Source organism: Lepidochelys olivacea, assembly GCF_965140295.1.
Source record: "Lepidochelys olivacea isolate rLepOli2 genome assembly, chromosome: 21".
Lineage (NCBI taxonomy): Eukaryota > Metazoa > Chordata > Testudines > Cheloniidae > Lepidochelys > Lepidochelys olivacea.
This window is the reverse complement of record NC_140431.1, coordinates 18255970-18269929: the sequence shown is the minus strand read 5'-3', so window position 1 is coordinate 18269929 and position 13960 is coordinate 18255970. Positions and strand designations below refer to the sequence as shown.

At 46.3% G+C, this 13960-nt stretch overlaps 1 protein-coding gene across 4 annotated transcripts in view; it reads right to left on the bottom strand.

Annotated features, from left to right (window-relative positions):
* Nucleotides 1–2447: 2447 nt before the first annotated feature.
* KDM5B (lysine demethylase 5B) overlaps nt 2448–13960 on the bottom strand; it is a 178815-nt gene continuing 167302 nt past the window's right edge. For all 4 annotated transcript variants that reach the window (XM_084611400.1, XM_084611399.1, XM_084611401.1 and 1 more), the window contains 3 exons: nt 7555–7709; nt 6688–7014; nt 2448–3321 (listed from right to left, as the gene is read on the bottom strand). In XM_084611400.1, the coding sequence (XP_084467526.1) occupies nt 3190–3321; nt 6688–7014; nt 7555–7709 (614 nt within the window). In that variant the 3' untranslated portion in view covers nt 2448–3189. The remainder of the gene's footprint in view (nt 3322–6687; nt 7015–7554; nt 7710–13960) is intronic.

Below are 13960 nucleotides of genomic sequence, written 5' to 3'. Positions count from 1 at the left end.
GATATGGAGGAGCAGCGTGGGCAAAGCAGAAAGAGGAGAGCGAGAGAGGACACACGTAAAGGGCCCCAACCTCAGCCTTGTCTTCACTACCCACATCATCGGCCACTGGATCCCCCCCACTCACTCCTGGTGGGCAGGTGGCTGGCGAGTAGGGATCTGGACAGCAGCAGGACCCACCAGTACTGATTGGGGGGAGGAGACGGGACACAGAAAATATGGGACAATGTGCCCGTTTTAAGACAGTCAGGACACCTGCAGAAGGGCTTAAATATGGGACTGTCCCTTTAAAAATGGGACATCTGGTCACCCTAATTATGAGGCTACAAAGAAAATACTGGACCTATGACAAAGTCCATCTCATGTTTCACATGAATGCAGAGGAATCAATTAAAAATTAGCAGAAAAAAGAGATCCCATGGCATTGCATGTGTCCAGTACAAATTCAGTGACTCCACGAACATCTCCAGTGTCACCATGAAGAAGCTACTATCTCATATGCATCCAAAGCATCAGTTAACCCAATACTTTACAGGAAAAATGCTCCAGCATGCAAATAATTTTGTCATCCCGTAGCATAATGAAGTTGCTGCCCCACACTGTTCACTGGAGTTAGGGTTTCCATGAAGAGGCTGACGCTAGCATTGTCTTGCCTGCCATCACTGCCACACAAGGGATGTCTCCACAGCAAAGAAAAAACTGCAGCCTCTTGGGCTCGGTCTTCAGGGCTGCTTCTTGGCTGTGTAGATCTCTATGCTTGGAGCCTGAGCTCTGGGACCCTCCCACCCTGCAGGGTCCTCAAGCCGTCCGAGCCCAGAAGTCTACACAACCAGGAAACAGTCACACAGCCCATGTCCAAGTCAGCTCATAAGAGCCAGCTGCAGGTTTTGATTTGCTGTGGAGACATACCCATATAGAGGTGCTACTAACCTCCAGATATTTGCATAGGAAAATGTTCTAGTGGTCTCCATGAGCTGCTAGTCAAGATTTCTGCAAGAATCTTTTTTTTTTTGTGCTTGTTGCTGGGGAAGGGAATTGCTGTATATCCTTTAGAGATGTGTTCCTATCACTCAGACTATTAAAAGCTGTCACATTGCCAGGTTTCCACACCCTTTCAGGATGTGAAACTACTGGAAGGTTGACTCGAAAGGCCAAAATTTTCTTACTGGACAGTATTTGATTAATAGAATCATAAAACCATAGGGTTAGAAGGGACCGCAAGAGTCTAGTCTAATCCCCTGCCACGATGTAGGATTGGTTGTGACAAAACCACTCAAGACAGATGGCTATCCAGTCTCTTTTGAAAACCTCCCATGAAGGAGCTTCCACGACTTCCCTAGCCAGTTTGTTCCATTGTCCTACTGTTCTTATAGTTAGGAAGTTTTTCTGATATTTAATCTAAATCTGCTCTCCTGTAGTTTGTACCCATTTTGCCCCTGGCAAGAGAAAACAACTTCTCTCCATCTTTTTTATGGTAGCCTTTCAAGTATTTGAAGACCGCTTAATCTCCTCTTTTCAAAATAAACCATACCCAGTTCCTTCAGCCGTTGCTCACATGGCTTGCATCCATCCCTTTGATCACCTTTGTTGCTCACCTCTGGATCGTTTCCAGTTTCTCTACATCTTTTCTAGACATTGGTGACCAAAGCTGGACACCATACTCCAGCTGAGGCCAAACCAGGGCTGAGTAGAGTGGCACAGTCTCCTCCCATGACTTGCATGCTATGCCTCTGTTAATGCAACCTAAAATTGCATTTGCTTTTTTTCCTCATCACCTCTTCTCCGTCCCTCATTGGCCTCTGAAGGCAGTCCTGATAGTAGCAGTCCCTATCAAAGGTAGCTAGACTGACTCACTCTTCCTTGTTGCCAGCTGCTTTTATGGGCATCCATGCTCTTTGCTATTAAAAGCCTGAAGATGAGTAGAAGGATCTGGAAACAAGGAAGTGCCAACACCATGTGATCAGCCAGCTGTCTATAGATCACAAGCAAGTGCTCTGCTGACCCTGCTTTAGGGATAACCACTCCTTTTGACAACAGCTAGATGTGACTGGGGGAGATGAGCTGTACCACTCCAGCTTCATGCCTGTTCTCTGATGAGTCAAATGTATCTCGTACCCCCACAGCAGCAGCAGCTCCTCCCCCAACCTCTCATGCTAGAGATCCCCCTGGCAGCTTTCTCCTGACCCCTTATCTAACCCAATCTGGTAGCAAATCCTTTTGAATTGAAATAATAGACGTTTTAAAAAAAATGTATTTAGTGTGAACAATTTGATCTTGTTTTCTTCCAACACTGAAGACATAAATAGAGTAAAAAATACTGTGGCTTTTCTAGTTCGCTTTTTTCCTTAACAATAAATAGATAGATAGATAGATAGTGGACTTTTCTCGAGCAAGCGGAGCCCACGAATGGAAAGACTGATCATGAAGGAAAGAGAAACTGCATTTCAAACTCTCTAAAAACATCACCATTTAATTTTATAACATAACCAGGGGTTTATTCCACAATAGAAACGGCAACATTTGATACAAGCTACCCAAAAAAGGAGAAAGCCAAAATACAGCGGTGGCAATTACTTTACAGAGCTTTTTCTGTCTTCTACCGCGCTAGTCCATCAGTGACACTAGGACCTAAACATTTGCTTTCTGTACATCAACCAATGCTAAAAGCACCAACACGCTGTTCAGAATTGTAATTCCAGTCACTGCAACCAGACACAGAAGTTATTGCTCAGATAAATAAACCTAGCCTACAAAAAAAAAAAATACAAAGTGAAAAAAAACTAAAGTTTCGGAAGAGTTAACATAGTAAACAAGGGATATCCTCAAAAGAGGATCTATTGGAATTCATGGTGCAGTTTTTTTTGCACCTAAACCAGGTTGAATTGTGTATACTGGTATATCCCAGAGAGAGGTAATTTACTGCTGTACAATAAAAGGTGCATGTTTCAAATGCCTTCCAAACTGGAGGAAACTCCTGCTAAACAGGCAGCATTTCAAACCTCAACAACCACAAATAGCTCAAGGGAAAAATACAAAAGTGTCAAAAATTGTTTGAGTTCTGAAAAACGATCCCATGAGGATAGAAATAGCACCATTTGCAGCCTGGCTCTTACACCAGCCCTGTGACTTTATGGAGAAATTCTGATAACCTTCCTTAATGGAGTCCTGAATGACTTCTGGCGAGTTTTACTTTCAATATTGAGAGTCCTTCCCAGTACAGCTGATGCAGATGTAGTCTTCCTTCTCTGCCATCTCTGGAGAAATGCCCACACACACCTGATGGAACCACTGATTGCAGCTGCCATCACACTGGACCCAATCCACCTAATTGCAAAGAGCAGAGAGATTAGCGTGCAGAGAAGGGCAGTAGATCAAGTGCAAACCTTCTGTGGTAAGTTATTTTCAAGCTCGTAGCAATCTACCTACTTGAACGGGCCAACATCCTACCCTGAGGGACTGGCTTAGTGACTGCTACGGGCACAGTCAGCTTGCAGTGTCGTCAGTTTCACAAGTGTAACTAAAGCAGTTTGGTGAAGAGCAGTGTCCTCCCACTGTACCACTGGCACACAGTTTAAAACCCTGAGGAGAGGGCTTGAATGTGGGTTTTTGAAGTTTTTCTCCCGCCACTGTGTGCAACCCCCATAAACAGCAGGGGAACCAACACAGGCACCAAGGAGGCATGAATATACAACTCAGCCCTGCTGTGCATGTACAATCCTGGGACTGGGCACATCAGTTGCCTGCTGCCACATGGTGCTTTCCTTTGTACTGCATAGAGGGGTGCTTGTCTGTGCTCGGTGAACATGGGGGCAACAATCTCTAATGTCCTAAGATTTTTTTCTTGGGCTTCTGGTGCTCTCCCAGTCTTCTGTACAGGCAGTGGGGGTGGAATGCTCTTTGCTGCTAAATTCAGGGATGGCTCCACATGTCTCTCCAGGTCTATGCAGAATTCCCTCCTTCCAATCATTCCCAGCCCAGTGAGGGAGGCCTGTGTGAAGCCTCCACCATCCCACTCTGCCTCTCATTATGTTTGGCTATGCAGGGGCAAGAGGGAGTCTCCCATTGCTGCCCATCTGCCCAAGCCATGAATCCTTCGTATACCTTTATCCCAGGGGCATTGATGGAGAGACAGCCTGCTTGCACCCCCTGCCATTCCTTCACTGCATCACTCTGGCTCAGTGCAGACACACTCCTGGCATCTCCTCCACTCTCCTGCCAGGTTTGGTGTAGGAGTCTGAAAGGATGGGAAGATATGCTCCCCGTGACTGCTTAGCTCTCCTCTCTGACTTTGGGAAGAGTTCCAGGTGGGGAAGAGGGACCATCTTAGTTCCCATGCTCTGTGGGCAAGCTGTACTGGTGACACTCCTAGAGTGGCTGAGAAAGGGTGTAAGCAACAGACAGGGATGTCATCATGTGGGGAGTTAGGCACTAGGTGATTTTGAAAATCCCACTAGGTGCTTATTTGCATCTTTTGGCCCTTAAACATCTTTAAAAATCTGGCCCAAAGTTACCAGATGAACTGAAGGAGTTCTCTATCTAAATCACTGTTACTTTCAGAAGCTGATGTAACTTCACAAGAGCTGAGAACAAATGTACATAAAGCAATATAAAGTTTTGAATCTCCCTCTAATAAGAACAGCATAATTTGAAACCCAAAGGGATGTAGGCCAAGAAGTTGTTCGCTCTGCCCTGTGACCTTATCATGAAAATTTCTGTTTGAAAAAACCTCATTCCATATTACCTGTGAGAGATGTAGGGAGGAGCAATGGCTGAGCTCCATGCATTGTTCTTACAGCATCACTAAGGCCTTAGCTCAGTGGTTCTCAATGTGTTATGTGGGCCACAGGTTGAGAACCACAGTACGCCCCGCAACCCTCTACAGTCCCCTATGCCCAGTGCGCCCCCCTGCTCAGAGACCCTTCCACAGAGGGGGCCAGGAGTGGTGCCCTGGGCGGGGGACCCAGACCCCACGGTGTGAGGCTGGGCAGCCAGACCCCGGGACCCTGCCGCATGGGGCCAGGTAGCCAGGACCCCTATGCTGGGCCAGGAGTGGAGCCCCAGGCAGCTAAAACCTGGCAGCTCGCAAACCCCTGGTTCCCAGCACCACCCACTCCCTCACAGCTGAGTGCTGCCCCCCCAGACAATCCTGCCCAGAGTCCCACTCTCCTGCTCCCTGCCCCCTTGCTGCACTCACCAGCCCCCTCTTGGCAGAAGCCCTCCTGCAGGCTGCCAGATGCTGTCTCCCGCTCAGCCAGCCCCACCCCCTATCAGACCAGAGCAGCAAATTTTGAATTTTTTTAGCACACAGCTGCATGGGCCACGGGTTGAGAACTGCTGCCTTAGCCACTCTCAGCAATCACACGAATTAAACTAAATTGAGTTAGAAACTGATTCAGTTAAATTAGAGAAACCCCCTTTGTGTAGGCACACAAATTGGTTTATTAGTGGTATCACAGAGCTTATACCTTTCAGAGAGTTCAGCTTTCTCCTGAGACATGGTTTCTCCCAACAACAGAGAAATTCTGGAACTTGTAGCCCAGTAACCATTAGATGCTAAAGCATGTTGACTATAAAAAGACCTGCTTTCCTCAGTCGGGGGGGGGGGGGGGGGCGCGGGGAGAATCAGGGATATGGTAGGACTTGCTGAGTTTCTCTCTGTCAAGGAGGAGATGAAGGATGGGCAGGTGTGCTGATCTTAGCAAGAGGAAAGTGCTAAAGGAAGAAGCCTACCAAAGAAGACTTAAAGGCCCATTTGGGACCCTTGCATTAAGAGGGGAGAATCCTTGAGAAAATGAAGGTGCTCCAAGGCTCTGAGGGGGCAGTACCCAATGAATTTGGTATGGTTTGCCTTTTTGGACTCTGTCTACCCGGGAAAGGGGATTCTTTTGGTTCAGTCTGAACTATCCAGCCAGTGGGGAAAGTGAGGCATGGGTTTAGCCTGACAATGGGCAGGTCAGCTGCACCCATAATGTGACTAATATCAATTTAGTTTAATTTGGTGGCAAGCCAAACTACATTAAATTGGCATCAAACATTCTTAAACTGATTTAGGAGTGTCCACACAAAGGGGCTTGGGTTGATTTTGATATTTCAATTGAGAAACTGATTTAGATGGTGGAAATTGTGTGTGTAGACAACCTAAGATTTTTAAAAACAGCCTTTCAAGCGGCCTTTAAGGAGAAACAGTCGTAGCTTTTCTGTCAAAGAAACAGTAGGATTGTAAGAAACCCAGCATTGTAAGGACCTCCCTCCAAGCTTAATAGGAGAAAGGAAAGAAAAAAGTTGAGTTAGATTCCTGGTGGGAGAATGTGCCAGCTCAGTGGGGGGAGAACTGACCAGCTGAACAGGAGGGAGATGCAGCAAGCAGCAGCCAGCTGCCAAATGGCCCTTTTAGAGCTACTTCTGTCTACCTGAAAAGTGAGCTACTGGAGACATTGGGAGAAGTTCCTGTGAGAATGTGATTCTACTCTAAGTGGTTCCAATAGTTGCCAGGTACTCAAAGAAAAGTGCCTGTAAGGAAGAGACTGAAGGCAAGGATGAGCTCCTCAGGTTTTCCAGGTGCCCAGTGTCTGAAATAGCTCTCACTCTCTTTGTCGATAATGTTGGTCTAACAAAAGGATTAGGGAGCAGTTACGATATCACCTGCTCCCTGCATTCAGTGCCCCCACAGCAGGTTTCCCATTCACTGACCTCATCTCCTTCAGGCTGCAGGCAGTTCACCGCAGGGCAGATTGCATCTTCACCCTCCGAGTCCTCCTGCTCAGAGAATGACATATCCAAGGGAAGCAAGTGGCTTTCGCTGGAGCGCTGTGCCTCAAAGAGTCGTTCTCGCTCTCTCTCCAGTTTGCTATTGCTGAGATCCTTGGAGGGATTCAGTTTCAATTTCTTCTTTTTGGGTGTTCTCAGTTTTTTTACTCTTGCTCTCTTCTCACCACAGAAGCCCTCTCTTTCAAAGCGCCTCTTTAATTTTCTCTCCGCAGAACCAACTCCATCTCTCTTCCCCCGGCAGCACTCGTTCTAGTGAGAAGGATATTGAAGCAAAACCCTAAGGACTCTAATCCGTTATTCAGTGATCTATCTTCCCCTCCAACATATCACCCATCCATTGCTACACTGAAAGGAGGGCCGCCCTCTATGGCACACTAAACACACTCAACCTGCAGCTATTCTTAAGGGCTGAATATTGGGTCAAAGCAAGAGTTGGAATGAGTGAATGACTCCCTCCTTTCTCTCTCTCTCCTCCAAAGCAGCTTTACAAGTTTCCATTTTCCAAGGAAAAACTTCCTCTTCCCCATTGGACTCATTAGTATCTGGTTACTATTAGAATCAGAATGGCCATAATTAAGTCATACAAATGAGCAGCAAATGGAGTTTCAGGATGCAGAAATGCAGCACAAATTATATTCACAGACAGAGAAACCTGCAGAGAGTTGTACAGAGTTCCCAACCCCTCCTGAAGACACACACACATTTCTGAAGTTTATGGATTCCAGCCAGAACCTCTCTGCTTGAGAAGAGCCCCAAACAGAGGGATCTGTGGTGTTGTCAGATACCTGCCTTTTCATTTGTTGGTCCTATTGCTGACCTCTGTTCTGTTTGCAGAACAGGGCTCTGCTTTGTGAATAAGATCTGGTAGAGCTCTTGTATTTCAGGCAGTGAAACCTGTAGCAAATGGGCTTCCATCATCAGCTCATCCAGTTCTGCGCTAATGACTACAACGACAAAACAAAAATTGTAATTTTCTAATGTTATGGCTTGTGATAAATACAGAGATTTAGAAAATTCTTTCCCAATAGTACATAAATCAATAAAAAAGAAAATTTGGGGAAGATTTTTTATGCTTAACCGTCTTTGTGCAAATCATCGCTAATAAATCTTGTCAGATACTTCACTATTCATCTCTAATTATAACAGTGTAACTAAAGAAAAGATGAAGGCCTGTGCAGTAACTTGTGGACTGCCATATGGTGGTGGAGACTTTTACTGGGAATGGCCCCTCTCAAACTCTCTGGGTCACCATCATAAAAATGACTTATTCAGTGTCTGGGTTATGATTTCTGTCTCAGCTGATAGGCTGAGGGACAGGCATCTGTCTTGGCTGCTTCTTACCAATTTGAAGCAACATGAATCATAGAATATCAGGGTTGGAAGGGACCTCAGGAGGTCATCTAGTCCAACCCCCTGCTCAAAGCAGGACCAATGAGGGAGTGAGTTAAATAATGGTCCTTTGAATCAAAGGAGAAAGATTTTCAGAATCACAAAAGAAAAAGGTAAATCAGATACAAAACCATGGAGAGAATCCACAGTGAAGCCAAGTATGGGAGGGGGAAGTTACTAATACAATACTTTTGTAAATCTCTAACTGAAGCTAAAGGCTGATACCTGAAACTGTTTCTCACTGTATAATTACTGTTAAGCTTTCATACAGCAGTCTTTTCCATTGAGCTTTTAAAGCAGTTTACTCAAAATTCTTATGTAAACGCATTAACATTTTTGTACAAGGAATCTGTGCAAATGAAATGTGTACTGAATCCATAATTGACTGTGGAGTTTTAGAGCATCTCCTTGTTTAAATTTACACCATAACGTTCTCAAAAGACCGTTCTAAATTGGAGTATGCAAGTAAACGTACAATTATTACTACAGTTAAGTTCCATATTAACAGCACACAAAAGTAAAAACTAAATATAAGGCCAGACCTTGGCATCTGAAGCAGCAGATGTCTGGAGTGAAAGGCAGGAAGCAACAAGGGTGGCTTTTGAGAGAAGTGGAAAGATGCCATTTGTACTAGGCCCTATATTGGTTTGGTCCACATTAGACCATCCGTGCTAGGAAACAGATCAGTAAGATAATGGAGGTGTCATTTGATTAGTAAAAATCTACAGAAGCTTAATTTCAATGGTGTCACCCTCTACAGCATGGCAGCGGCCACTCACTGCCCACCTGGCTCCCAGGTCCAGACCCTCCGATTGATGGAATTTTTGATAATATAATGTTGTTGGAAATGGGTCAAGTTGGGTATCATTCGAAAGACCTTTCTTCCATGGACCACTGGTGCCAAACGTGACAAACCTAGAACAATTATACTTTAAAACAGGGATTTATTGCTTACATAACAAAAGAGACGTTGACTTTTGGTAAACCTAGGGAAGTCAGCCTGGTCATGTAGAACTAAAAACATTTACTCATCAAAGTCATCATCAGTGTTGTCTCGGTCTAGGGAACCACTGCTAAACATATTATCACACTGATCCTCATCCATGTTGCTCTTGCACATCTCCATACAAGGCAGGTTTCTGGCCTGACATTTGCAGAGTGGTTATCATCTGGTCTTTGCACAAGCAGTTGATTAGCTGAAAGATTGATTTAGAAGTGCATCATATTTCACACATAACTGATACGATCAGTCCATCCTCCAAGATCCATCCATGGGAAGGGTAGTTTTGGATGCGCTAAATCATCCCAGAGCCATTCCATTGCTTGACATTTGCCCTCTTAATAGCAGGTATAATTGCACCCCGTCTTAGTGGCAATTTTTCTCAGTTTGTCTGCTTCTTGGAAAACATCCACGAACACAGCTCTGCAAGTGTCATAATCCTGGTCTTCAAATGGTAAGCCAGGCACATGAATGCCTCCAGTGCATTTATGACCTCATAAGTGACTGTCTCAGCCATTCCAAGCATCTTCAGAGCAAGCAGAGTATCTTCAGAGGCTGAATCAAATACTGTCCACTAAGATAATTTGGTCTTTCCAGTCAACCTTCCAGTAGTGTCACATCCTGAGAGGGCGTGGAAGCCTGGCAGTGCAGCGACTTTTAATAGTCTGAGTAATAGGAAAACATCTCTTACGCCTGGTCTACACTACGAGTTTATGTCGGATTTAGCAGCATTAAATCGAATTAACCCTGGACCCGTCCACACGACGAAGCCATTTTTTTCGACATAAAGGGCTCTTAAAACCGATTTCTGTACTCCTCCCCAACAAGGGGATTAGCACTGAAATCGACATCGCCGTTTTGAATTGGGGTTAAAGTGGACGTAATTCGAAGGTATTGGCCTCCAGGAGCTATCCCACAGTGCACCATTGTGACCACTCTAGACAGCACTCTGAACTCATATGTACCTGCCAGGTGTACAGGAAAAGCCCCGGGAACTTTTGAATCTCATTTCCTGTTTGGCCAGGCGAGCTCATCAGCACAGGTGACCCATGCAGTGCCAGAATCGAAAAAGAGCTCCAGCATGGACCGAATGGGAGGTAGTGGATCTGATCGCTGTATGGGGAGAGGAATCCGTGCTATCAGAATTATGTTCCAACAGACAAAATGCCAAAACATTTCAAAAATCTCCAAGGCCATGAGGGACAGAAGCTACAGCAAGGACACAACACAGTGCCGTGTGAAACTTAAGGAGCTCAGACAAGCATACCAGAAAACCAAAGAATCAAACGGATGCTCTGGGACAGAGCCCCAGACATGCCGCTTCTACGCTGAGCTGCATGAAATTCTAGGGGGGCCCGCCACCACTACCCCACCCCTGTCCGTGGACTCCGATGATGGGTACTCTCCGCCATGCCTGAGGATTTTGTGAACGGGGAAGATGAGGACGACGACGACGAGCTTGAGGAGAGCACACAGCACACCGTTCTCCCCAACAGCCACGATCTTTTTATCATCCTGACTGACATACCCTCCCAACCCAACGAAGCCGGAGAAGGGACCTCTGGTGAGTGTACCTTTTTAAATATAATTCATGTTATAAAAGCAAGCTTTTTTTAATGATTAAGTAGCGCTGAGGACTTGGGATGCATTCGTGGCCAGCACAGCTACTGGAAAAGTCTGTTAACATGTCTGGGGATGGAGTGGAAATCCTCCAGGGACATCTCCATAAAGCTCTCCTGGAGGTACTCTAAAGCCTTTGCAGAAGGTTTCTGGGGAGAGCAGCCTTATTCCATCCTCCATGGTAGGACACTTTACTTGCTACTAGCATGGCGTGGTAATCTGGTATCATTGCATGACAAAGCCTGGCAAAGTATGGTCCCGGCATTTGCTGGCATTCAAGCAACATCCGTTCTTTATCTCTCTCTGTTATTCTCAGGAGAGTGATATCGTTCACGGTAACCTGGTTGAAATAAGGGAATTTAATTAAGGGGACATTCAGAGGTGGGCTGTTTGCCTGTGGCTGAAAAGAAATCCTCCCCACAGTTAGCCACGTTGTGGGCGGGGGAGGGGGGGCCTTGGAGCAGAGATGTTCGCGTTTGGCCTGCAGGGATCTTCCCTGATACCAGCCACGCGGTAGGGTGAGGGGTAAAGCAATCATTCCAGAGAACTGGATGCGGGGGGTTAGTTTGGTTTCTGCTGCTGCACGTTAACAGGAAAACCGCAGCACTAAATGGCCAACAACGTGCTTTGCTTGGTATGGGAGAGGAGGGCGCTGCTGTTATGAAGGTTGCAGAAGCCAAAAGACTATAGCTTACCATGGCCGCCTGCAAGCAGAATTCTGTTGCCCGGCACTGAGTGTGTGATCCGCTGGACCAGGGGGATGAGGTGGACGAGGCTTTCATAGAATCATAGAATATCAGGGTTGGAAGGGACCCCAGAAGGTCATCTAGTCCAACCCCTTGCTCGAAGCAGGACCAATTCCCAGTTAAATCATCCCAGCCAGGGCTTTGTCAAGCCTGACCTTAAAAACCTCTAAGGAAGGAGATTCTACCACCTCCCTAGGTAACGCATTCCAGTGTTTCACCACCCTCTTAGTGAAAAAGTTTTTCCTAATATCCAATCTAAACCTCCCCCACTGCAACTTGAGACCATTACTCCTCGTTCTGTCATCTACTACCATTGAGAACAGTCTAGAGCCATCCTCTTTGGAACCCCCTTTCAGGTAGTTGAAAGCAGCTATCAAATCCCCCCTCATTCTTCTCTTCTGCAGGCTAAACAATCCCAGCTCCCTCAGCCTCTCCTCATAAGTCATGTGTTCCAGACCCCTAATCATTTTTGTTGCCCTTCGCTGGACTCTCTCCAATTTATCCACATCCTTCTTGTAGTGTGGGGCCCAAAACTGGACACAGTACTCCAGATGAGGCCTCACCAATGTCGAATAGAGGGGAACGATCACGTCCCTCGATCTGCTCGCTATGCCCCTACTTATACATCCCAAAATGCCATTGGCCTTCTTGGCAACAAGGGCACACTGCTGACTCATATCCAGCTTCTCGTCCACTGTCACCCCTAGGTCCTTTTCTGCTGAACTGCTGCCTAGCCATTCGGTCCCTAGTCTGTAGCTGTGCATTGGGTTCTTCCGTCCTAAGTGCAGGACCCTGCACTTATCCTTATTGAACCTCATCAGATTTCTTTTGGCCCAATCCTCCAATTTGTCTAGGTCCTTCTGTATCCTATCCCTGCACTCCAGCGTATCTACCACTCCTCCCAGTTTAGTATCATCCGCAAATTTGCTGAGAGTGCAATCCACACCATCCTCCAGATCATTTATGAAGATATTGAACAAAACCGGCCCCAGGACCGACCCATGGGGTACTCCACTTGATACCGGCTGCCAACTAGACATGGAGCCATTGATCACTACCCGTTGAGCCCGACAATCTAGCCAGCTTTCTACCCACCTTATAGTGCATTCATCCAGCCCATACTTCCTTAACTTGCTGACAAGAATACTGTGGGAGACCGTGTCAAAAGCTTTGCTAAAGTCAAGAAACAATACATCCACTGCTTTCCCTTCATCCACAGAACCAGTAATCTCATCATAAAAGGCGATTAGATTAGTCAGGCATGACCTTCCCTTGGTGAATCCATGCTGGCTGTTCCTGATCACTTTCCTCTCATGCAAGTGCTTCAGCATTGATTCTTTGAGGACCTGCTCCATGATTTTTCCAGGGACTGAGGTGAGGCTGACTGGCCTGTAGTTCCCAGCTTTCTTCCGGCAACTAACAGAAGTTACTAGATCGCAGGCCCTGGTTCTCATGGGAGACTTCAATCACCCTGATATCTGCTGGGAGAGCAATACAGCAGTGCACAGACAATCCAGGAAGTTTTTGGAAAGGGTAGGGGACAATTTCCTGGTGCAAGTGCTGGAGGAACCAACTAGGGGCAGAGCTCTTCTTGACCTGCTGTTCACAAACCGGGAAGAATTAGTAGGGGAAGCTAAAGTGGATGGGAACCTGGGAGGCAGTGACCATGAGATGGTCAAGTTCAGGATCCTGACACAGGGAAGAAAGGAGAGCAGCAGAATATGGACCCTGGACTTCAGAAGAGCAGACTTTGACTCCCTCAGGGAACTGATGGGCAGGATCCCCTAGGAGAATAACATGAGGGGGAAAGGAGTCCGGGAGAGCTGGCTGTATTTTAAAGAATCCTTATTGAGGTTACAGGGACAAACCATCCCGATGTGTAGAAAGAATAGTAAATATGGCAGGCAGCCAGCTTGGCTTAACAGTGAAATCCTTGCTGATCTTGAACACAAAAAAGAAGCTTACAAGAAGTGGAACATTGGACAAATGACCAGGGAAGAGTATAAAAATATTGCTCGGGGATGCAGGAGTGAAATCAGGAAGGCCAAATCACACCTGGAGTTGCAGCCAGCAAGAGATGTTAAGAGTAACAAGAAGGGTTTCTTCAGGTATGTTAGCAACAAGAAGAAAGTCAAGGAAAGTGTGGGCCCCTTACTGAATGAGGGAGGCAACCTAGTGACAGAGGATGTGGAAAAAGCTAATGTACTCAATACTTTTTTTGCCTCTGTCTTCACAAACAAGGTCAGCTCCCAGACTACTGCACTGGGCAGCACAGCATGGGGAGGAGGTGACCAGCCCTTTGTGGAGAAAGAAGTGGTTCGGGACTATTTAGAAAAGCTGGATGAGCACAAGTCAATGGGGCCGGATGCGCTGCATCCGAGAGTGCAAAAGGAGTTGGCGGATGTGATTGCAGAGCCATTGGCCATTATCTTTGAAAACT